General features: G+C 33.8%; 1 protein-coding gene across 2 annotated transcripts; it reads right to left on the bottom strand.

Annotated features, from left to right (window-relative positions):
* Window positions 1–136: 136 nt before the first annotated feature.
* On the bottom strand, window positions 137–23,631 carry LOC134253142 (fibroblast growth factor receptor 2-like). Of its 2 annotated transcripts, XM_062735651.1 has the most exons (7): window positions 23,474–23,631; window positions 21,442–21,568; window positions 20,286–20,473; window positions 20,077–20,097; window positions 19,152–19,287; window positions 1,705–1,842; window positions 137–744 (listed from the first exon to the last, which is right to left on the bottom strand). In XM_062735651.1, the coding sequence occupies exons 1-7, from the start codon at window positions 23,549–23,551 to the stop codon at window positions 482–484; spliced, it is 951 nt and encodes a 316-aa protein (XP_062591635.1). In that variant the 5' UTR covers window positions 23,552–23,631; the 3' UTR covers window positions 137–481. The 2 variants fall into 2 exon arrangements, with proteins under 2 accessions (XP_062591635.1, XP_062591636.1); XM_062735652.1 differs by lacking the exon at window positions 20,077–20,097.
* Between the last annotated feature and the right edge of the window lie 1,295 nt (window positions 23,632–24,926).

Raw genomic sequence — 24,926 nt, 5'->3', positions numbered from 1 at the left:
TTCCGAGTATTTTTTTTTTCAATTGTACTTTCATGCAAACAAAATTTAGTTTTAGCAATATAAAGTAACATGAAATAATTATATAACTGACCCATTTCAAGAACTCAAGCCAAGACAAAAATGAAAAGAACACGAATTGTCATTACAATACAAGATTTTTTTTTTATTATTGTTTCATGCTAATTAAAAAATCGGGCACAAATATATAAATTGATTTGATATAAATTCAATGATAGAACAGTGAAATAAAGATGATACCTTGTTGCGAATACAAAATAAATGATAAAAAGCATAAAAAACAGAAAAAAAACTAAACAGGAAACATTGTAGATAAAAAAAACTTATTGTAATATCTTCACTTATTAAACAGTACTGCTTGTTCTCAGCAAATGGATTGCATGATTTTTTTTTTTTTACAAAGGATCACATCATTTGCAAATGTATACACATAGGTCTTCGATTCTTTTTGAGTACTATTCTGTTATTTGAGGTCAGCCGGAAACGTGCCGTTTGCAATCAGTCCAGCTTTTCTTCTTTTAAAAGAGAGTATTTCTCTAACGGAGCTGAGCATTTTCCTCTGTATTACAAGGAGTTGAGAAAATTCGCTTTCGTCACATTTGTCTCCAAGGTATCCGGGTTCACAGAATCCTGAGCAAGATCCGGTCACGTGATGGCACGGTTCATCGTCTCTACAGTAACCACAACGTTGTTTACATTCTCTACCGTACCAACCACCATTGCAGGCTGAAAATAAATGAAAGAGGAACAAAATTATTTGTTCAACGCCATTGATTGAATTGCTATTCTACACCCTTAAGGATTGATTGATTAAATTTTCAATTCGAAAACTTTCCACGCATATAGGGACGTCACCATATGCCGGTAAAGTGCTTCAAATTTAGATCTAACCTCGGCATTTAGAGCAATTGAGCAGTGAGATGGTGAATAAAAAATAACAAGTGCATACTATATTTATATTCTTAACATGATACTTGGTAAGACATGAAAATGCTTTATGAAATTTCTGTCACATCTTCTAGTTATCGAGCGCGTGGCGTCTTTGTTAGAGTTAAGGATTTAATCCTCACATTGTGGGTTCAATTAAGGAATGCTTTCAAGTTTTGTGTGAGTTATTGGTGTGTGAATTACACCGACTTGCCACGTCGGCATATTTCATGAAGCGCACTAGCGCTTCTTGAAAAAATATGCCTACGTGCAGGTCGGTGTGATTCTCATAACTTCAGTCTTACTCAAGATAAAAAAGAAACATTTAGGTAGATTGATTGTATATTGCTTTACGTTCCTCTCGAGATTTTTTCACTTATTTGGAGACGTCACGGTATGCCAATGAAGGGCTTCAAATTTAGACCTATACTACAAACTAAGGGCCTTTGAGCAGTGAGGGTTCTTTATCTTGTCAATGCCTACCGTGACACGGGACCTATGTTTTTAAGGCCATATCTTAAAGACCCTTGACTTTCAATTCGATTGCCAGGAATGGTTAGTACCTATGTTTACGTCGTAGGTATGACGCGGCGCCCCGAACAAGAATCGAACCCAGGCCTCCCTATCACAAAGAGACAGTCTACCATTAGCTTACCGTGAACAGCAAAACATTTTTATACATTTAGATTGTGCAAAATCAAGTGCCTTTAGAAATTCACATTTATTTCATAATGTATATAGAGTCAAGGAATTTCTTACTTGCTAAACACATTTCTCCCTTATACCCCGGTTCACATGATCCTGGACACGATCCATTGATGTGATTGCACGGTTCATTGCTTTCACAATGTCCGCAGACCTTTTTGCACTCCTTTCCATAACTGCCAGGCTTGCACGCTGCAACAAAACGATAATAAAGCACTTTAAAACCCTTCATATTTAGAAGACCCTTCTTAACATTTTTACAAGAGATGTAATGTTGGCGTTGTATTTAGAAAGTATTTTTTTGAAATGTTATAACGAAAAATTCACATGAAATAATGTTGAATGTTGAATCTTTTGTTCGCAATTTAAAATACTCAATTTATTTCAGAGCTTGACAAAATTTGAACTAGATGCGATAGATATTCGAACTTAAAAATAAAATAGCAAAATTACATGTGTTTACCTTTTCTTGGTATTAAGAACTAACGAATTACAGAAAACGTAATCATAAAAATATTTTATTTCACAAAATAATTACAATAAGTGAAAACAAAATATTTGAACATTTTTGTATTTAGAAGAAATAATTTTATCCTTGATCAGGCTGATGTCTGTTGAATTAGACATGTAACGTTGATTTCTCTTCAAAATTTAAATTCATATTTTTACCTAGGTTTACCAAAGTTTTATCTAAGAATATATAGGAAAAATCTTTAAAAAGCTTCTTCTCAAGAACCACTGGGCCAGGAAAGATGAAACGCATGTGGAATCATCCTCAGGTAGTGTAAATTCAAGTTTGTTCAAATCATGACCCCCGGGGTAGGGTGGGGCCAAAATGGCCGATCAAAGTTTTACATAGGAATATATAGGAAAAACCTTTTTAAAATCTTCTTTTCAAGTACTTCAAAGCCAGGCTTCGTTATATTTATAGGGAATCATCCTCAGGTAGTGTAGATTCAAGTTTGTTCAAATCATGACCCCCGGGGGTGAAATTCAACCTCCCCCCATTAGTTTACTTTCAGTTCTGATCTGATCTGTGTTTTTTCCTAGCCAATTGCTCAGGTGCGCGATGTGGCCCCTGGGCTTCTTGTTAAAAAAAATCTTCTTCTTAAGAACAACTGGGCCAGGAAAGATGAAACTCATATGGAAGCATCCTCAGATAGTATAGATTCAAGTTTGTTCAAATCATGACCCCCGGGGGTAGGATGGGGCCATAATGCCCGATCAATGCTTTACATAAGAGTATATAGGGCTTTTTTTTTAACTATCTTCGTCTCAAGAACCGCTGTGCCAGGAAAGATGAAACTCATTTGGAAGCATCTTCAGATAGCGTAGAATCAAGTTTGTTCAAATCATGACTCCCGGGGGTAAGGTGGGGCCACAATGGCTGATCAAAGTTTATCATAGGAATATATAGGAAAAATCTGTATAAAAATCGACTTCTCGAGTACGGAGTATGTAGACGTCTTTAATTTCACGTGTCAAAAATTTCACGGTTTGTTAGAAAGTTACCTTTCACGGTGGTTTTAATTTCACGATTGTAAATATTCAGGTACTATAACTGTTTCTAGGCAAAAATGACGTGAAATAATCATCACGATTGTTTAAAGTTCGCGGAAAATTCTAAAATCGTGAACATAGTGAAATTAAAAACACCGTTATGTTTTCCACTTCTACAGTACTTCAAAGCAATGATCAGTGAAAGTATAGGAAGAAAATGTTTTTAACATTTTTTTAATCGAGAACAGTAAAGTCATATGCTGTATTAATATGAACCCGTTCTTAATTAGTATTAAATTCAACCCCTCCCCCTTCAGTAATCTTGTTTTTAGTTTTCCTAGACGATTTGCTCAGGTGAGCGATGTGGCCCATGGGCCTCTTTTTGGTAAATGGAATGAAGCACAAGGTTTCTTATCTTGTCAGTATCTAGCTTTTTAGCTAACATGAGCTGAAGGCTCAAGTGAGCATTTCTGATCAAAATTTGCCTGTCGTCATTGTCCCTGTCGTCGTTGTAAACTATGTACATTTTTATCTTCCTTTCAAGAACTGCTGGACCAATTTCAACCAATTGCAAATGTGCTACAAAGTTACCTTGGATAAAGGGGATTCAAATTTGTTCAAATGAAGTGCCACACCTTCTTAGGGGAGATAATTATGAATTAGTAAAGAATTAATGGCATTTAAAAAAAAATCTTCTCAAGAACCACTGGGCCAGTCTTCCTTAAGTAGTGTAGATTTAAGTTTGTTGAAATCATGACCCTTGGGGTAGGATGGGGCGACAATTGCCAATCAAAGTCAAACATCGCAATATATAGGAACAATCTTTAAAAGTCTGCTCCTCATGATCAATAGGGACAGGAAAAATGAAACACATACTGAATCATCCTCAGGTAGTGTACATTCAAGTCAAATCATGACCATTGTGGTTAGGGTTGGGCCACAATGGCCAATCTATATTTAAAAAAGGAACACAGGGAAATCTTTAAAAATTTCTTCTGAAATACTGCAACGCCATGATCAGTGATATTTTTATGGAAGCATCCTCAGGTAGTGTAGATTCTAGTTTGTTCAAATCATAACCCCCAGGGATGGGTTTAGGCCACAATGGGGGATCCAATGGATCCAATTTTTACATTAAAATATATTTTAAAAAATCTTTTAAAGAATAGCAAAGTCATGATTAGTTGTATTTTTATATATGGAAGCATCCCCAAGTAGTGTAGAATTAAATTTGTTTAAATCATAACCCCTCAGGGTAAGGAAGGGTCTCAATGGTGGATCAAAGATTTACATAGGAAAAATCCCGATAACAGAAGCTATGTTTAGTCAGATTGACATGTAAGCATCCTCATATATTGAAGATTTAAAATGGTTCAAACCCTGAATACCCCTTTTGGTAGGATGAGAAACAATGGGAGTCAAATTCAAATATATGCAGTATTGATATGGAGGCACTCTCAAGTAGTATTAGAATTCAATCCACCCCCACCCCTCAGGAAACTTTTCAATTCTGATCATATTTGTGCTTTTCCTAGCCAATGTGCTCAGGTGAGCGATGTGATCCCCTGGGCCTCTTCTTATGTAACCTGTTCATTATATAACTCTCTTTGAGGTCTAACACAATCTAATTTGGTTAGCTGATGCAACTAGACACTTAAGTGCCTTAGACTTTGGATATAGACAGCTTTATGATTATCAAGGGGATTTATTGCATCATGCAATTTGAAGATAATTCTATTTGGCTTAAACAGAGTGTCATACAGTACTACCCTTCCTTTTTCAAACTTGCACGTACTATATACACATGATAAATTTACATTAACTCCCAGTGCTCAAACATTAATTTAAGTTTTTTTTTAAATAACGTTTATTGTAATGAACAGCTAGTGTTTGAAATATTAGATTTGATTGAATTGTCCGTAGTACACATTACATGTATTTGATGAATGATTAACATCTTACTGCATTTTATTTATATTTTTCTCTTATAAAACAGCATTGATGCTACAGATAACAATTCTCTAGGGAGGTTAGTGAATGGTGACGACAAACATCCCAATTGTAAACCCAAGATTATCAAAAAAGAAGGGATCGATATCCCCATTTGTTCGTTTTTGCCATCCGAGACATAAAACTTGGAGATGAACTTCGTTACAACTATGGTGAGGGGGATTACACTTGGAGAACCTCTAAGAAGGTACTTGAAACAATTTGACACTGGATAGAAAATAAAGAGGTTATAAAAGAAAGTATTACATCATGCTCGCCCTTCTATCTGCTTATTGTATTTATTCAGTGCACAAAGTGTCAAGTCATTATGTATATAATTAATACTGTGTGAATTCTATATGTAAGATTTTTAATAACAAACCTATAAACTAGCTGTATTTTTGACATTTCGAAAGCTCTGTCTCTTCAGCTAAAGAGTCGTAAGAAAAACCTTTCTCTGTACAATAATTCTTAACTTTATGAATGCTACTAATATTTTTTTTAAATATTCTTATGCAACAAAACCAGAAAAATGCTACATGTATCAATAAAGGACCAGTGGCCAACAAAAAAAATGGCAACCAGCCTCTTCTCTGGGCATCAAGTCACCAAAGACTCGGACTTACAAGGTAAGGCATATAAAAATATGTGTCTGAATGTTTTAATTGCTGCAGGAAGTGAAAATTATAACACTGATTTTGCATAGTAAAGTAATCAATATGTGTTTATATAGGAAAGACTGTCTTTGCATAGTGAGGTACATGTGAACTTATTTAGGAAACACTAACTGTGCATAGTGAAGTATTAATGTGTGTTTCTATGGGAAACACTGTCTTTGCATAGTGAGGTACATGTGTGTATTTAGGAAAGACTGTCTTTGCTTAGTGAGGTACATGTGAACTTATTTAGGAAACACTGACTGTGCATAGTGAAGTACTAAATGTGTGTTTCTACGGGAAACACTGTCTTTGCATAGTGAGGTACATGTGTGTTTATATAGGAAAGACTGTCTTTGCATAGTGAGGTACATGTGTACTTGTATAGGAAACACTGTCTTTGCATAGTGAGGTATATGTGTACTTGTATAGGAAACACTGACTGTGCATAGTGAGGTACATGTGTGTTTATATTAGAAACATTGACTTTGCATAGTGAGGTACTAAATGGGTGTTCATGTTGGAAACAAGTCAAGACTGATCTTTATTTTTTGCTTTTTTTCATTCATTCTAATAAATCTTTAATTTCATTTGCCACCAGATATACATTGTCAACCAGCCTCTACTAAAGACACTGGGCATCAAGTCACCAAAGACTCGGACTTACAAGGTAAGGCATAAAAAAATATGTGTCTGAATGTTTTGTTTGCTGTAGGAAGTGAAAATTATGCTAGGTACACTGGAAGTAAAACTAGTTATTGAAATAAAGGCTTTAACTATTTTTAGCTCTACTGGTCATATACACTACTCCTCCTACAAAGAAGAAAAGTCACATTGGTCCATTTTTGTCCCTGTGAATTTTTGAAACATCAGAACAACTCATTTTTAGTTGAAAATATGTTAAATTTCACTCACCCCTTGGTGACTTCATATCAAATAAAAATGACGTCATTTTGTATCTTGTCTATGTATTATGACGTTATAAATTTCGTAATTTTCCTCAAAATTGGAAAAATTCTAAAAAAAAAAAAAATGACAAAAAAATTATGCTGTTTTTAATATTTTGCATAGCCCCGAACCTCTGATCTGAAATTTTTAAATATATAATAAAAGATCAATTTCAGAGGATCCTAGTCCATGAATTTTTTTTTTAAAGTTAAAGATGCTCAATTTTACTAATTTTCTTAAAAAATCAAGAACAATGCAGTTTTACAACGTCTGAGTTTCCAAACGTTGACTCTCAGACGAAATTTTTTTATGTGAACTGAAAGCACTAAGTCTCTACTTTTTTTGATGTTTGGAATGGGATGTTAGGACTTGGTCAATTAATTGGTATATTGTCAGGGCCATTTTATGGAGTTTGTGAACCTACCATTTTGAGCTGATCGCAATGGCTTCTTTTATCTTCCTTTGCTAGAAGTACAAACAAGTAGAGGTACAGTCTCGACAGAGACTTCTGTTATTTTTTTTTTAATTTTCTTAATGTTTAGCTTGTTTCATTCATTCTAATAATTCTTCAATTTCAGTTGCCACCAAAGATATATACATTGTCAACCAGCCTCTACTAAAGACTTTGGGCATCAAGTCACCAAAGACTCGGACTTACAAGGTAAGGCATATAAAAAATGTGTCTGAATGTTATTTTTTCTGCAGGAAGTGAAAATTCTGACACTGATTTTGCATAATTAGGTAATAAATGTGTGTTTCTATTGGAAACACTAACTTTGCATAGTGAAGTACATGTGAACTTATTTAGGAAACACTGACTTTGCATAGTTCGGTAATAAATGTGTGTTTCTATTGGAAACACTGTCTTTGCATAGTGTGGTACATATGTGTACGTGTATAGGAAACACTGACTTTGAATAGTGGGGTACCGAATGTGCGTTTCTTTTGGAAACACTGTCTTTGCATAGTGAAGTACATGTGCGCTTATTTAGGAAACACTGACTTTGCATAGTAAGGTACTAAATGTGTGTTTCTATTGGAAACACTGTTTTTTTTTCATTGTGAGGTACATGTGAACTTGTATAGGAAACACTGATTTTGCATATAAAGCATGTCTATATTGTGTGATTTGATATTGGCTTTATCCAACGAGTTGAAATGGTGTATATATTCGCGAGGCTTGCTGAGTGAATTTTCACCATTTCAACGAAGTTGGAAAAAGCCAATATCAAATCACACAGTTATAGATTTTCTATTTATTTCATACGACTTTCGTTTGAACAAAGCTTTGAGACATCTTCTGCGAAACTAAATTCATGAATGATTGTTAATTCAAATTGATGACGTATAACTTGATGACGTAGCGCAGTTAATGTTTATATGCCTGAAAGAAAGTAGATCGTTTAGAATTTTTGCTATATGTGTCTTTGAAAACATTATGTGACAACTGATCAAGCTTAACATCAAACGAACTTCTGACTGAAAGTTGCAAGGACCATGGGACTGTGAAAAATGAACTCTTTGGACAATGGCAGTACAAAACGTGTAAGGCAGGGCTAGGGGCCTACAGTCATGTACAGATGTAGATTCATTGTTGATCCATGGTAAGTTACACCTACAATACTAGGTAGACATACGTAGTACAATATAAGAGAGCATTGTTGAAGATGTTAAAGGAATCTTATAACAACAACTTATCTGCTAGGCTTTACTTTTTCCCATAACAATTTAAAAAAAGGCGGGATAGGGTTTACATGGATCTGTCTTCAAGTAGCCGATACATGTTCCTTGATAAAATAAGACACTTCTTTGACATATACGAGTCTTTTGCGGGCTTTTAACGATATTATCGCTCTTTATCATTCATTTCATAAGGAGAATAATAGAGATTAGAAATAAAAGTTTCAAATGAAATTTTGAAGCGGGGGATCGTGTCAAAACTGGAAGTGCTATTGATAAAGCATATACCCGTTGATAAAGCATAATTTATCCAACAGTCTCTATCACAAACACGTATGAGATAAAGTGAGATACTAAATGTGTGCTTCTATAGGAAACACTGTTTTTGCATAGTGAGGTACATGTGTGTTTATATAGGAAAGACTGTCTTTGCATAGTGAGGTACATGTGTACTTGTATAGGAAACACTGTTTTTGCATAGTGAGGTACATGTGTGTTTATAAATAGAAACATTGACTTTGTATAGTGAGGTACTACATGTAAATGGTTGTTTATATTGGAAACAAGTAAAGACTGTGTTTTATTTTTATGTGCCTAGATCGGACTGTCATAGTGAGATACTAAATCTGTGTTTCTATTGGAAACACTGTCTTTGCATAGTGAGGTACATGTGTGTTTATATTGGAAACAAGTAAAGACTGTTCTTTATTTTTATGTGCCTGGATCGGACTGTGCATAGTGATGTACTAAATGTGTGTTTCTATTGGAAACACTGACTTTGCATAGTGAGGTACATATGTGTTTATATTGGAAACAAGTAAAGACTGTTCTTTATTTTTATGTGCCTGGATCGGACTGTGCATAGTGATGTACTAAATGTGTGTTTCTATTGGAAACACTGACTTTGCATAGTGAGGTACATGTGTGCTTAGATTGGAAACTAGTCAAGACTGTTCTTTATTTTTTTTTTCTTTTTTCATTCATTCTAATAAATCTTTAATTTCAGTTGCCACCAAAGATATACATTGTCAACTAGCCTCTACTAAGGACTCGGGGCATCAAGTCACCAAAGACATCGACATAGAAGGTTAGGCATTCAAATAATGTTTTAAGGTTTTTTATTCAATCTTCAATCCATTTTTTCCTTTAAGATTTCTGTCATGGTCACTTGAATGGCAAGTCCAGTTTTCCATGTTGATCACTGGGTTTTACAAAATTACCTAAATTTTATGGATATTGCCATGTTACTATTGATTTATTTTGAATTCTTGTTGATAGGTTGATAGGTTTTGGTTTAGCAAAAATAACTCTGATTAAGAAGGATGATAGTCTAGGAGCAAGTTGCCCTTTGGATGAGGAAGAATGTGTCATTGGAAGGTAACAAATTGTGCATATTTGTTGATTTGACTGCAGAAATTTAACATTTTAAAGTAGTAAGCATTGTTTAAAGTAGAATTTTCCCTAACCAACATTAGCTGGAAAGAAAATGTGTTGGATAGTTTTATAATGCTATGCTTGCAGTTATATTTATTTATAAGAATATGCTGTCGGTAATGTGGATAGTTATGTAATATACGTTTAAGGTCAAGATCTAGTAAATGGAAGGTGCCTACAGATTTTTGAAATTTAAGAAATTAATTCCTTTAATGATGCTTTATAACATTAGCTTGGTCAAAATATGTGTTTCGGGGCTTAATTTGTAGAAAAACAAGATGAAAAACCATATTTTAAACTGTCATTTTCAATTTTAGAAAACAGTTTGAAATGGGAGTTTTTCCCATATCAAAGAAAATTATCAAATTTTCAGAAAACGGTATATGTATGTTCTTAGTCCTAAATAATGTGTTATCTACTTTTCATGTAATTTTAAATTGAATTGCATGAAAATACTTTATTTTCTACATAATTCTATTAGACAAAGTAATAAAAGTGACGTCATAATGGATTTAGCACTGAAAATTCATTCTAAATTCATTTACTAGATCTTGACCTTAATGCTTAAGTGCATAGGAATACTGACTTAAAACAGTTTAAATCATTTCAAATTTTCAGTACAGTCCAAATTTGTTATCTCATACATAATAGGACCAATGAAGTGTTATATTGAGGTGTAAATTGTGAAAAAAGGAAGAGGGATTGGGACTTTAAGCTTAATTTGGCATAACCATAGTAAATCAGATACCCAGTTCAAGATAGTAAAGTTCAGCTGCATTTTAGTTTAAATACTTATTTAATTTTGTTGCAGTGGAAGAGAGTGTGATATAAAAGTGTCCCTCAAAAATGTTGACAAGATTCATGCAGTTGTTTCAGTTGAAAGGTCGAAGGTAATATACATGTACTAACTAAATGTAAATTTGTTATTGCATTTAGTTTTCTAAGTTGTCTGATTTGAAAACATATATTTAAATACTTTCAGCAGTAAGTTTTGTCTTTATTTTACAATTAAAAATTCACTTTATTTGTGAAAAAGGAATAAGAAATGTAATTTTAATTTTTAACAAATTCCTTACCTAAGTGTATATCAAATGCTTTATTTGATCCTATATCTATTCCTTATTTTCTTTTTATTATCCAATTTTGAAATTTTTCAGGCTTACTTAACTAATTAAGTCTTTCCACCTTTCTGTGGAAAGACCTCTTGAAATTCTTATGTTTATTATTATTTTTCTGTTATGGCCTTTTGAACCGAAAGACTTAACGAAAAACCTTTTAGTTCATGATACTGGATATCAGAAGTTATTTCGAAAAACTACCCAAGTAGTATGACTTATGAACCATTTCGGAGTTCTTGCTCCTTGTATGAATAACCTTGTTATCACTACTCCTCCGAAACCCTTAACCGTAGAGGTGCAAAACCTTCATTAATGTCTTCAACTAACTGAGTACTTGTGACATTGATATTGCAAATGTATTTGTTGACCCCTTCAATGAGTTATTACCCCTGAAACTTTATGAATTTTAGGAATAATTATTTTTTTTTAAAACGAGAAGTGGTAGAGACATGGGACCAACTGCATAAGATTTATTGACCTTTGACCCTGAAATCTATGTAATGGTCAAAGGTCAAGGTCATTCTGAAACTGAGAATTAAGCATTTTTTATATCTCTTTTGTCTTTTAACATTTAATTAATTTCTTTGCATCATTAATATGTACTCTTAAAATTTATTATATACCTAATGTGTATCACCCAATTTTACTGTTGAATTTACGCTATCACGTGACGTCGTGATCCGATTTTCCGGATCACCAACATGTTGTTTTCTGAATCCATATCACCACTCTCTGAAACTGATGACGTAGTACGCAGAAATATGACGTTATTTTTCTTGCGCGTTAAAAAGTCCCTTGTTATTATGCATTGTTTTATGGATAAATATCATACAATTGATCTTTTAAGTTTTATTTTGCTCTATTTAGCTAGTTATGAGGGGGTATATAATAAATTTATCATTATAACAGTAACTTGATCCGAAGAGCCGTATCACGTTTTGACTCATCAGATCAAACTCGACGCTCCGCGTCTCGTTAGATCATGATCCGCGCCTGTCAATCGACGTGTACAAGTTACTGTTATAATAATATATATATATATCATTCTTGTCCCCTAAAATGAACCCTATTAAGATTGTTTGCCCCTTGTGCGAAAAAACCTTGCTATCACTACTACTCCAAAACCGTAGACCGTAGAGACACCAAACCTTCCACAAGACGAAAGACCACCTTTAAGCAATCGCTTAATGGTAGCTTAAAGAAGTTAATTCCTTTAAGCCATCATTAAGCCACCATTAAGCTGCGACTTACAGGTGCTTAATGTCCAAACTTCATTAAGCTACCATTAAGCCAACATTAAGCTGAGCTTAATGGTGACTTAATGGTCAACCCTCATTAAACTTTTACGCATCTTATATAGAATCTTTGAATTAACTTTTAGTTATTTTAATATCATTTACGCAAAATCTATTCCAACTCATAATTCAGTCTCGATCATAATTTCTATGAGTTTTTTGTCAACATGCATAAACTTGATCACTGGGAACAAAGATACAAGACATCCTGTATCAGAACCGTATATTTTTTTTTATATATTTAATTTTTTTAATAAATCATTATTACATGTACGTGCGTTGTTTTTATTTTTAGTGTATATGATTTTTAAAAATGAATAATTATTACGCACCATGAGCAAGTCCTTGTGAAATATCTTAAATAATTTACAATACCAAAAATTAATCTGTTCTTAAAATTATCTATTTTCATGAACACAAAATATATATTACTTTAAAAAAACGAAATGGTATTTTTATTTCATGTGTTAAAAGAAACATTCCGCTAAAGAATTCACAGGAATATAACTAATTATGATCTCATGAAAAAAAACCTTTGTCCTTTTTTTTTTGGGGGGGGGGGGGGGGGGGGGGGAGACTAGTACACAAATGGACTTTTACCATGAAAAACTTTTAATGGCTTTTACATCACAAATAATTCTAATTAATTCGTTATTCTTTTTAATAATGCAGCGGTAAGTATCTGTCAAAATCTAGTCGGTCTTCAATGATTGTTACTTCAAAATCGATTTTCAGAGGAACGGCCGATCAAACTAAACATGACATCCGACCAGATGTATACACATTGAGAAACGGGGTAAGATTAACAGATGATCAGTGTACAGTAAACCGACTGATCAGACAAAAGACCTTAATTAGGTGTCCTCCCGTCCCCGGTTAACTAACAGGAAACTATGCATACACAACGTACTCTGACAGATTTTAATGATCAATTATTTAAAAAAAAAATAAATTTAACACAAGCATATAAAAAATTAGAAATTATGATTCATCGTAAAAAGTCAATTATTTTGATACCCATTATGATACAAAAAGAATTAAAACTGAATATGATATTCTAAAAAAAGTTTTTGTAAACGTTATTAACCAGGTAACTCTTACGCGAGGATTGTCACTAAATTGTTGACACAGAAACCGTCAATGTCCGCAGTATATATAAAAAAATAATAGTAGAATCGGTTTTTTCTCTTTCTTTTTCGATGATAGACTTTTGTGTTTTATTTTAAATTAATTTATTTTCAATTATGATTTAATGCTTACATTTCGAGAATTTTCGAATAACATCTGGAGCGAAGAACTCAATCACATTACATCAATCTAAAAGCCGAACTCAATCTAAAAATATATATCAAAGTACTGAAAGTACTGAAAAGCGGTTAGCATGCTTTCATCGAATATGTACAGTGTACAATAACAAAAAATGCATTGAATGATGATATTAAAGTAAGCATGCATATCTTTTTCCAATGTCATCAGCGAAGAAGCAGACACACTGAAATTTGTAGTACTTAACTAAATAGTAAAACCAATAACATCCCTGACTGATGTCACAAATGTACGTTTCAAAATATCAACCTGAGATTTTCAGTTTGAAAGACAGGAAGTTTAATTTCAAAAATTTCTGCCTCATAGTCTCCATTGGTGGTGTCCAAAAGTGCTCAGAACAAAACAAAATTATGTTGATGTTGCAAATTTAATTGGCTTTCATGCTCTATAGATTCTGAAATTAGGTAACTGTAAAGGCTACTATAGCAAACAACTCAAAAAGAAAATAAAATGATAATTCAAATTCTTCAGATTAATTGGTTTGGAGTACTCTTCATAGATCTTTAGCTGGCTAGTCTGAGAAAAACGGATGGACGAGCAGAGAATTAATTAATTTCAGATAGCTGCAGATCTGTAGCTATCCAGAAAAATGTATATTGATAGACCGGATAGCTACAGTGCCACCCATTGAAAAAACTGTATATTTATTGCGCACAAAAAGTGCGCTCGGTTCTTGATTATTTCTTCCAAATTCTTACCTCAATTGCAAAAGAGAGTAGATTTAAAAAAGTTTCCCTCCCTCTACATTCGTAGTTGACATCTGAACGAAGCATATTGGACCGAATTATCTTTGAAACCAAAATAGCAGTATATACCCCGGTATAATCGAAATGTTCGATGATGACAATATCAGCGTCAAAAGGACTATTAACAACAATTATGACGAATGTTTTGTTGTGGAAAGAGTCAAAGAGTATGTTAGGAACACACGGTTAGTAATATTTTGAGATTACAGTTTTAGGAACATGGAGAAATAAATCGAAAACCGAGCGCACTTTTTCATGCGCAATAAATATACAGTTTTTTTCAATGGTTGGCACTGTAGCTATCCGGTCTATTAATATATATTTTTCTGGATATCTGCAGTTCTGCAGCTAAATTTCAGATAGCGTCAGTTTCGTAGGCTCACTGCGGGTCAGCATGCAGGTGTGACCTCTCATTGGGATGCTTACTTCTCCTAGGCACCGGAACTTTCAAGGATCCGTTTTTCTTTTGAGACCGTTCATTGTTCATTCTGTATTTTGATACAGATACTGAGTACATCTGTTTATTAATTTTATGAACTATTTCTCTCACAGGAAGAAAGACAAGTAAGCAAGATAATAAAGTTTTAGGAAATATACATTATGGACTTTTCATACAATTAAGCGTTTGAATAAGTAAATAGTATATGACAATTATTTAAAAAAAAAGAGTCTTGCACGATATGTATAGCATTTTAAAAATTCAAAGGTTCGCTAAAAGTCAGTCTAACAAATATTTAATTGTCCATTGCAAGAATTACCTAGGTATCATTGTCACTTTCTTCAATATGTCGCATAAGCAATACATTGTTTTTTTTTTGTTTTGTTTTGTTTTTTTTTTTTTTTTTTTTTTTTTTTTTGTTTTTTTCTTGCTAAAAACAAGTATGCGAATTTCTATCAATATGCCTGTAAGCATCTGAATTTTAATTTTTATTTCTTCTCAAAGGCTCAAAATGATAATTAACAATTTTGATAATTCAAATTTAAAATGTATTTTTACTTTTTACAACTTATACCTTGCACAGGAATTTCGCAAACTTTCAAAAATAATCATTTATTAGATTTAATTTTCAATTTGTGCTTATTGTTCAGATTTTCATGCATCTTTTTTTCTGTGCATATTTTATATCGGCTGATTTTAAGAAAAGGATCCAATGCCGATTAATTTTTTTTTTCATTTTTTTAAAAATTAATTTTAATATTTTCAGGTTCCCATTATTTCATTTAAAAATAAAAATGTGATAAGTTTAAAATCGTTTGTAATAAGTAGACTGAGTACAGAATTTATCCCTGGAAACAATGCTTTTATCATCTTTTAAATAATTTCAATTGAGAAAAAAGGAGAAGAAAACATTATGGAAGTAATCCATAACTGTACAACTTACAGAATGATGTATTCAGTATTTTTATAGAAAGGCTTTCTTTGTGTACTAGTATTACTTAAGTTAATGAGAGGGATGCCTTAACATTTTGGAAAATGTAACTCGATCGAGAGATTCTCCGATGTTTTGCAGTCGGTAATAACCTTCAACCCATTAGCCAGTAATTAACCCCTCCTCCCTGTGCCTAGTATCATAATTCGGTCGAATATTTATTGTTCATGAGGGGTGCCTTATAATTAATAACAGCCACCTGAATTTTTATCAGTAAGTCTCTAAATTAGACAAATATCGTAACATTCTACCCTCTCTATATATAAATACACAACGTGTGCAACGTCATTTTGACCACCTGTTCGACTAGGCTTCAATTTAACACATAAATCGGATTTGCCTACAGGTTTTCGTGTAACATTGGGTTCAAATAATTGTTTTGATAGTCTTGATTTTATTTGACATATGTTATATGTGTTAGAAACAAATCATAGGTACTAGGTAGAGGCTTTGTTGAAGTTTCCGTTGTCGATAGGTAGCGCCTTATGGAAGTTTCCGGTATCGATAAAAACTGGACACATGCCATAAACCGGCTAGCGAAGCTAACCGCTTAATTAATGTGTTAAGATCCACAAATAAAATTGTTTATATTTTGATTAATTAATCAATTCAAGACTTTTTGAAATGTTCAACAAAATGCTAGTAAGTACCTTTTCAAGTCGAAACAAATTTTGAAAAAAAATAAAGGTTAAATAGTCAATATTTTCATTCCCTTATCAAGAGCGGCAATAGCGTAATGGATAAGGCGTTTGCCTTGCAATCCAAAGGTCACTGGATCGAGCCCCGACAGTGGCGTTTTTGTTTTGTTTTTTTTTTTTATTTTGAATTTCGTTCTTTTTCATTATTTTTACCAAGTCAAGATATAAGCGAACTCTAGATTTATAATATTGATAACAAATCACTATAAAAATAATTTTTCACCCATATAAACAATATTATTGACTGCGTAATGTGACTTAATGGTGGCTTAATGGTAGCTTAATGATGGCTTAATGGAGATTGGACATTAAGCACCTGTAAATCTACCTTAATGGTAGCTTAATGGTGACTTAATGATGGTCTTAAAGTTACCATTAAGGACCTGTAAGCCACCATTAAGCTACCATTAAGCTACATTTAAGCACCCATTAGGGACGTTGAGTTGGCTTAATGGTAACTTAATGGTGGTGTAAATGTTACTTAAAAGTGCTTAATGGTGACTTAATGGTGACTTAAAGACAACCATTAAACCACCATTAAGGACCTATAAGCCACCATTAAGCTGGACTTAAAGGGTGTGTTTCATCTTGTGGAAACTATTGTCTTAAAGGTCTTTAGGCCTAACTTCACTGTATAAGTGCGAATGGATCTAATAACCCCTTATATGAGTTATTGCCCTTTAACTTCTTTGTTCTTAATATTAAACCTTATAACCTGAAAACTATAAGTCGCCGAAGGATGAGATCAATTGCATTGTGACCAATGATCTTTGACTTTGAATATTTTTAAGGTAAAGGTCTAGGTCATTCCATTTTTTTATTATCATTTTTTTATGCTTTAAAACAATTTTGATTTTTCTTTTTTCATGGAATTTAATTTCAAGGAGTCAGATATAAAACAAATTTGAAATTCAAAGAAGGTTGAAAGACTTCTAATTGTTCTCTGAACAATAAGTCTCCTAGTTATAGTAAAGGTCCTGTCATTGTAAATTGAGAAGCAGTTGATATTGGCCAAGGATTGAATAATGAAGATTTGCTGGTCATTGGTGGCAGAAATTTTCTGTTTAATTATGTAGAAAGTGAGTGCATTGTTATTTTCATTCTAGTCAATTAATCTAGGATCATGAAATCATAACAAAAAACGTCAGAAAAATCTACCATTTAGAAAATACTTTAAGTGCATAATGGGGTACATTGTGTTTATATAAACAATAAAATGCTTTCTTTTGAGCTCATCTGAGCCGAAGGCTCAAGTGAGCTTTTCTCATAAAATTTTTCCGTTGTCTGTCCTCGTCGTTGTCGTTGTTGTTGTTGTTGTCGTAAACTTTTAACATTTTCATCTTCTTCTCAAGAACCACTGGGCCAATTTCAACCAAACTTGGCACAAAGTATCCTTGTGTGAAGGGAATTCAAATTTGTTCAAATGAAGGGCCATGTCCTTTTCCAAGGGGATATAATCATGAATTTGTTAAGAATTCATGGCATTTTTAAATAATCTTCTGCTCCAGAACCGCTGGGCCAGGAAAAATGAAACTCATGTGACAGCATCCTCAGGTAGTGTAGATTCAAGTTCTTCCAAATCATGACCCCCGGGGCAAGGTTAGGGCCAAAATGGCCGAACCAAGTTTTACATAGGAATATATAGGAAAAATCTTTAAGAATCTCCTTCTCCAGAACCACTGGGCAAGGAAAGATGAATCTCATGTGGAATCATCCTCAGGTAGTGTAGATTCAAGTTTTATTCAAATCATGACCCCCGGGGCAAGGGTGGGGCCATAATGGCCGATCCAAATTTTACATAGGAATATATAGGAAAAATCTTTAAAAATCTTCTTCTCCAGAACCACTGGGCAAGGAAAGATGAAACTCATGTAGAATCATCCTTAGGTAGTGTAGATTCAAGTTTGTTCAAATCACCCCCCCCCCCCCCGGGTCAAAGGTGGGGCCAAAATGGCCGACCCTAGTTTTACATAAGAATATATAGGAAATATCTTTAAAAATCCTTCTCAAGAACCACTGGGCCAGGAAAGAAAGAAACTCATGTGGAATCATCCTCAGGCAATGTAGATTCAAGTTTGCTCAAATCATGACCCCCGGGGCTAAGGTGGGTCCAAAATGGCCGACCCATGTTTTACATAGGGATATTCAGGGAAACCTTTTCAAATCTTCTTTTCAAGTACTCCAAACCTATGATTAGTGATATTTATATGGAATTATCCTCAGGTAGTGTAGATTCTAGTTTGTTCAAATGAAGAACGACTGGAGGGGGGGAGGAGGAAATTCAAGCCTGATGTGCTCAGGTGAGCGCTGCGGCCCTTGGGCATAATATTTTGTTTAATTTATATTTTTTTTCTTTTGGTAAATTAGAGAAGTAACCTAGAGTTCAGGTGACTGGTGAAAAAAATTTTATTCAGAGAAACTGAGAAAAAAGGACGCCAACATGGAGGAAGAAAAAAAATCTAGGTAGAAGAAATGGGTGATGTTATCAAATGTTAATTCAACAACAACCATGGAGGAGAAATTAAAGCTCAGTAATAAATAAGAACAGACAACATACATTTGTTTTTAAAAAGATTTTTCAAAAAATATAAATATAAATATGGAGTTCCTTCCAAAATATTTTGTGTTTTTTTTTCTATGTTGCCTGTTCTGTTAGGATAGACAGAAGAACAAATAATTACCTTCGACTGTCAGCCATGCACTCTGATAGGCTCGACCCATGGAATTGGTCACCAAGCAAGTGTACCAGCCCGCATCCTCGTATGTTACGTTTCTGATGTACAAAATCTCTGGATCGGTGAGGTTGAAGAAGGATTGCTAAAATAAGAAACAAAGTATGAATTATCAAGTCTTAATTATTACCTTAACTAACCAAAAAAACCCAATCAATTTGAACATTTTCTAAAGATTGATTATTGTTGTTTTACGCCCAGTCGGCAATATTATTGCCATATTTCGGTGAGTTTTTGTAAAGAAAATCTTCATTATCAAGAGGAATATACACAAACAGTTCTTGCTGATAAAACAGACAATGAAGGCACAAGTCTGATAAACTATCTACTTCATTATATACATATACAAGAACACTGAACATCACTTATATTGCATACAATGACAACACAACCATGCACACTGTCTTCACAAATTGGTCTTCACTTCAGGAGACATGCCTTTCATTTTACATATTTGATAACCCCACACGCCACCGACCCGACCCCCTATTTCTGGTTCATTTTACGTGCCCAAACTAATATCTGATTTCATGCTTTTAGTTGGACATAAACTCCCACCCCAACCCTGTCCCCTCTCAAATCTTGGTTTTAAGATGAGAATTTCTCTTTCTATCAGGCTCTCAATAGCATACAAGAAAAGATGACAACAGTCTGCCAGTTTCTGTGTAATTATAATAATCATTTATTTACAGAATGGATTCCATGCTTATAAGTTTTCCGAGGAAAGGACGCATTAAAACCATGCTGGATTCATCTGAAGTTTCTGTTATTTGTAAACTAAAAGTGGACTTTGATAAACATATCAACATAGCACTGCTGTTATATTCTAATTGGGACATGACCAGAGAGAGATGCAACATATCTCATACGTTACCTTCTTGCCCTGTTGTAAATTCTTAAAGGATAAACATGAACAACAAAGTTTATAGTTTGTCATACAAGGAGACAAGAAAGAATTTTTGATCTTTTTTTCGTATACCTCTAAATAGATAAGAAGTGAGTCACACATTTATTGCCATAAAAAGACATTGTGGTTTGTGCATCAAGAAGAAAAAGTTTAGTGCTTTAAAAAAGAGATAATACCTGTATGACATGGACGTATGGATCTTCGTCCTCATTGGTGAACGAGCCGTTGACCTGGTAATGTTTAAGCCATTGGATGTGGGACTGGAGGTCACTCATGACTACCTTGCACTGAAATTTCGCATCGTCTAGATAGGTCACAGTCTGGTTCAGTGGCCCCTGTATCACCGGCTTTGTCAGCATCTGATCTACAATAGTACAGTCATTAAGTTAAATAAAAGTTAACAGCCAAAAAGAACCATTTTTAAATTGGGCATAAAGACATTTTCTATTCCATGATTTTTTGAGAAAATTCTTCTTCATTCCATATTTTGGAGGAAAGAAAATTTATTTATTTTAGTGTTTATCATTTTTGATTTTCAAGACCTAGGTTTGAAAATTATAGTGACCCAAATGTCATGTTTGTCTTGAAATAATTTTCTGTTGTTCGGAAAACAAAGACTGCGTCATTCAACAATTATCACAGGTACTCAACAATTACTCCATCTTATCTTTTCCCTTTGTTTGCTGAGGACAAGAATAAAACACTTAGCAAATAAGAAATTATAAGCTGTCAGAGTCATTTGTTTGATGCTGGTTGTAAATGTAATATTATGTTACAGAATCTGCCAACAACTCCGTCCCAAAAAAGCATTTACCACCTCCAAAAGTATAAGCAAGGAGCAACGTACCTCTCTCTCTATAATCACATCTCTCTCAGTAATACGCCTCACCAGAAATTATCTCCAACGATATCGCCTGTCTATTGAATACATGTTTATTTAATTCTTATCTTATTTCTTCCCCTAGTTTTGTTAGATATTTTGACATTTTGCTATTAGACTTATTTACCACACACACACCAGTAGTTTTTTCAAAATCCACATTAATCATTGTTAAGTACTCAGGTCCAAGCATTGATCTCACATATGCTTTTGCCTAGGCTTACGTCTATAAATATCTTTTGTCTGATTTTAAGTATATCTTGTTATTATAGAGCTGATGTAAACTATGATGAATCACACCATGCTGAGATGGTTATAATTGCTTGAAATTAGAGGGAAAGCTTTATAGACATGTCAGTGGCCAATTTTTCCTCCGACATGTCTGAAACATACATTACGACAACAGAATAGAGCGAGTTGGGATGGGATTGAGGGGTGGGGGTGTTACCTACCTATGACCTTGAGTTCATATGTGTGATTGACGGAGCCATGTTCATTCTCCACAACACACATGTATAACCCCTCATCTTTTTTGGAGACAGCATCCACTACCAATAAGGTCTTTCTTCTAACTTTGTACTGAAAACAACAAAACAATAATTAATTTAGCATTTAGGAAAAGTCAAAGCTCCAGGTAAAACAAAAATTACCATTAAAAGTGCATAAATCTAATACTTCAGTTAATAATTCATGCCAATCTTGCAAATGAATGGCTCTTAAAGTAATTCCACCCTCCTATGATGTCATAGATTTTTGCAAAAACTGTAATTAGTTTAAATTCATACCTAATAGAACAATATCTCTTGGAAGAATGCTTTACAATAGGTGTAATGATAAATATTGTTAAGTTACAGAATTTAAAAAATGCATATTTTCTATATTTAATAAATTATTTAATCTTTAAAAAATGTTGACAAGGGCAATAACTCCTTCTAAGGTCTCTCTATTCTGGCATTTGCTTTATTGTAAAATAGTTTCCCTGATATTCACAATTCAAAAGTATCTTTTAAGTAGGAAGTATTTAGGAACACTCAGCATCAGAATTATGCATTCTAACCAGTTTTTACATATTTTTCATAATACTGTTTATAAAAAAAGTGCTTTTTTTTTATGTTGACATACACTTCTGTTTATTAATGTTTTGCATCTTAAATAATATGGTGACCTATACATTTTTTGCAATAATTGGAAAGTTTAAAGTATATTTAATGAAAATAAATGCAGTTTTTGTACTTTGAACCTATAAAATTGTGAGGGTGGAATCACCTTAATATTCATTCTTCATGGAGCGTGAATTGCTTATGTTTTCCAGCTTTAAAATGAAAATCAGACTTAAGATTTAAGGAGGGGGAATGGGTGACCATGATTTGAATGTCTTTCATCTTCAAGCATTGGGAAAGTGTAAATACACAAATATAAAAATTCTAACCAAGACCCATCCTTAACCTTCATTTCCTGGTTTCATGCTCAGATATCAGTATACATGTAGCACACTAATTAAACAAGCTTTAATTTGAACGACAAATCTATGACTTTTTATCTAAATTTTCTTCGTTTTAAAGTTTCAAGATGTTTTTTTTTGCTTTACTTGAACTTGTTTAATAACACTTCTTAACTTATGTAAAATTTTGAGTGTGTTTTCCCCCCTCTGATAAATCATCAAAATATAATAAAATTTCACATCTGGTACCGCTGGCTCTCGATTCATCTGAGATTATAAAGAGCACTCCTCTTACAGGCCTTACTTTTGACAGATTTTTCATATCAACAAGCCTTTCTGGCCATGATTCGATTCACACCACTGCCATCGTTCAATTTCATAAAATTAGCTAATTTCTATATCCTTGACTGATCATCCTCCGGATTTTCCCCTGAGCCAGGGATAAATCAGCCTGGCACTCACAAAGCCCGAAACATTCACAACTTTTTTTTGGGGGGGTGGGGTACTTTTTCTGGGAAAGTTTTTTTTGGACCCAGCAGTGCTAAGAAGCAACAAAATAGTTTAATTATGAGGTAACAAGTGCACCCTGGGAAGGGGATAATACCCTTCAGTCTGTGGAGGATTAACAGCGGTGATGTTAACCAGGTACTACCAAGCTTTAATTTTCTTTGCTTATGACAGAAGTAATGGGCATCACAGAATTATTTAGTGGGCCATGTTGGTCTCTTACCATGAAGGACTGTAAATTTATAATTGATTAAAGGGCCACTTTGGTAATTTCAGATCTTGCATCTGTTTCTCTTTTTAATCCGTGACATGTTAATCCCTGACATAGTTATTTGTGGAAACTTAAATTGGCAAATAAAAAAAATCCAAAATGTTACAGACTTCTTTTTATTGTCTGTATCAGTAACAATTAAAGTACATGCATTTTTAAGGGGGGGGGGGGGGCGGGGGGAGAAAAAAAAACTGTTGTGAATTGTATTTTTTTCATCAACTTTCTCTGTGTTCATTATAAGGTAAAAAAAAAGTTCTGTACAAACCTTTCCACTGATGCTGGCATTAATGCCTTGTCCTTTAGCAAACCATGTAACTTTTGGCTTCGGATTTCCACATACCATACATTTGAATTCGGCCGTAGCATGCGAGGGGCGTGCTATCCACTTGTTCAATTGACTTTTGTCGCGAAATTGTGGCGGACCTGAAATGAGGCCAGGATAAATTATATCTAAGACAAAACATCCCTAAAAGATAAAAATACTAAATTTTGACATATATAAAAACATAGGTAATCAGAGATTACAGAGCTCACCTCAACGAATGTTGTCTTTAAGTAAGGCAAAGTCACACAATTATCCAAAAAAAAGTGTCCATTCCATAAATGAAAATATTTAAGCAATTTTGATCTGATACTTTGAAATAGACTTACATAAAAAAATTAATCTAATTCTCCTTCATGAAAATGTCATCAAAATCCAGCATCTGAAACAAATTTGAGAGTTTTCATCTCTTGATGCAACATTTGCGCAAGTTTGGTTTATACAATATTATTTAAGCCTTATAGTTTTTTGGAACCTGCAACCATAACTTTTACCTGGTCTATTATCTGAAAAATGTATGTCGAATTCAGCATCCGAAGCAAGTCCATTAGTGTGCATAATAAGATGTATCGTCCATGCAAGTTTGCTCACTATAGGGCTTATAGTTAATTGGAAATAAAACATGCATCAAAAATATTTTCAATCATCCACAAAAAAGTAGGTCAGATCAGCATCCAAAGCAAGCTTGGTAGTATGCATCCTTAGATGTATCATCCATGCAAGTTTGGTCACCACTGGGCCTAAGTTACTTGGAAATGAAACCTCCATCAAAAATGTTAACCAGTTCACTCAACTGGAAAATGAAGGTCAGATTCAGCATCCGAAGCAAGCCCGGTAGTGTGCATTCTTAGATTTATCATCCATGCAAGTTTGATAAACATAGGGCTTTAAGTTACTTGGAAATGAAACCTGCACCCAAAACTTTAGCCTGTTCACTCAACCGTAAAATGTAAGTCAGATTAAGCATCCGAAGCAAGTCCAGTAGTATGCATCCTTAGATGTATCATCCATGCAAGTTTGGTCACTACTGGGCCTAAGTTACTTGGAAATGAAACCTGCACCCAAAACTTTAGCCTGTTCACTCAACCGTAAAATGTAAGTCAGATTAAGCATCCGAAGCAAGTCCAGTAGTATGCATCCTTAGATGTATCATCCATGCAAGTTTGGTCACTACTGGGCCTAAGTTACTTGGAAACGAAACCTGCACCAAAAACTTAAGCCTGTTCACTCAACCGTAAAATGTATGTCAGATTCAGCATCCGAAGCAAGCCCAGTAGTATGCATCATTAGATGTATCATCCATGCAAGTTTGGTCATCATAAGGCTTTTAGTTACTTGAAAATGAGACCTCCACAAAAACATTAACCTGTTCACTCAACCGTAAAATGTAGGTCAG

The sequence above is a fragment of the Saccostrea cucullata genome, unplaced genomic scaffold, assembly GCF_032062105.1.
Source record: "Saccostrea cucullata isolate Sc308-1 unplaced genomic scaffold, CSIRO_AGI_Scuc_v1 ctg5624, whole genome shotgun sequence".
Lineage (NCBI taxonomy): Eukaryota > Metazoa > Mollusca > Bivalvia > Ostreida > Ostreidae > Saccostrea > Saccostrea cuccullata.
This window is presented reverse-complemented; position numbering and strand designations above follow the sequence as displayed.

What these genes read in the sequence shown, in the direction of transcription:
- LOC134253142 (XM_062735651.1), bottom strand. Translation starts at nt 23,551, where the DNA reads ATGGTATGTGGAAATCCGAAGCCAAAAGTTACATGGTTTGCTAAAGGA. An exon ending in ATGCCAGCATCAGTGGAAAG is followed by an intron (nt 21,569 to 23,473) that starts GTTTGTACAGAA and finishes TGTTGTTTTCAG; the next exon opens with TACAAAGTTAGAAGAAAGAC. An exon ending in TGCATGGCTGACAGTCGAAG is followed by an intron (nt 1,843 to 19,151) that starts GTAATTATTTGT and finishes GTTTTGTTGCAG; the next exon opens with CGTGCAAGCCTGGCAGTTAT.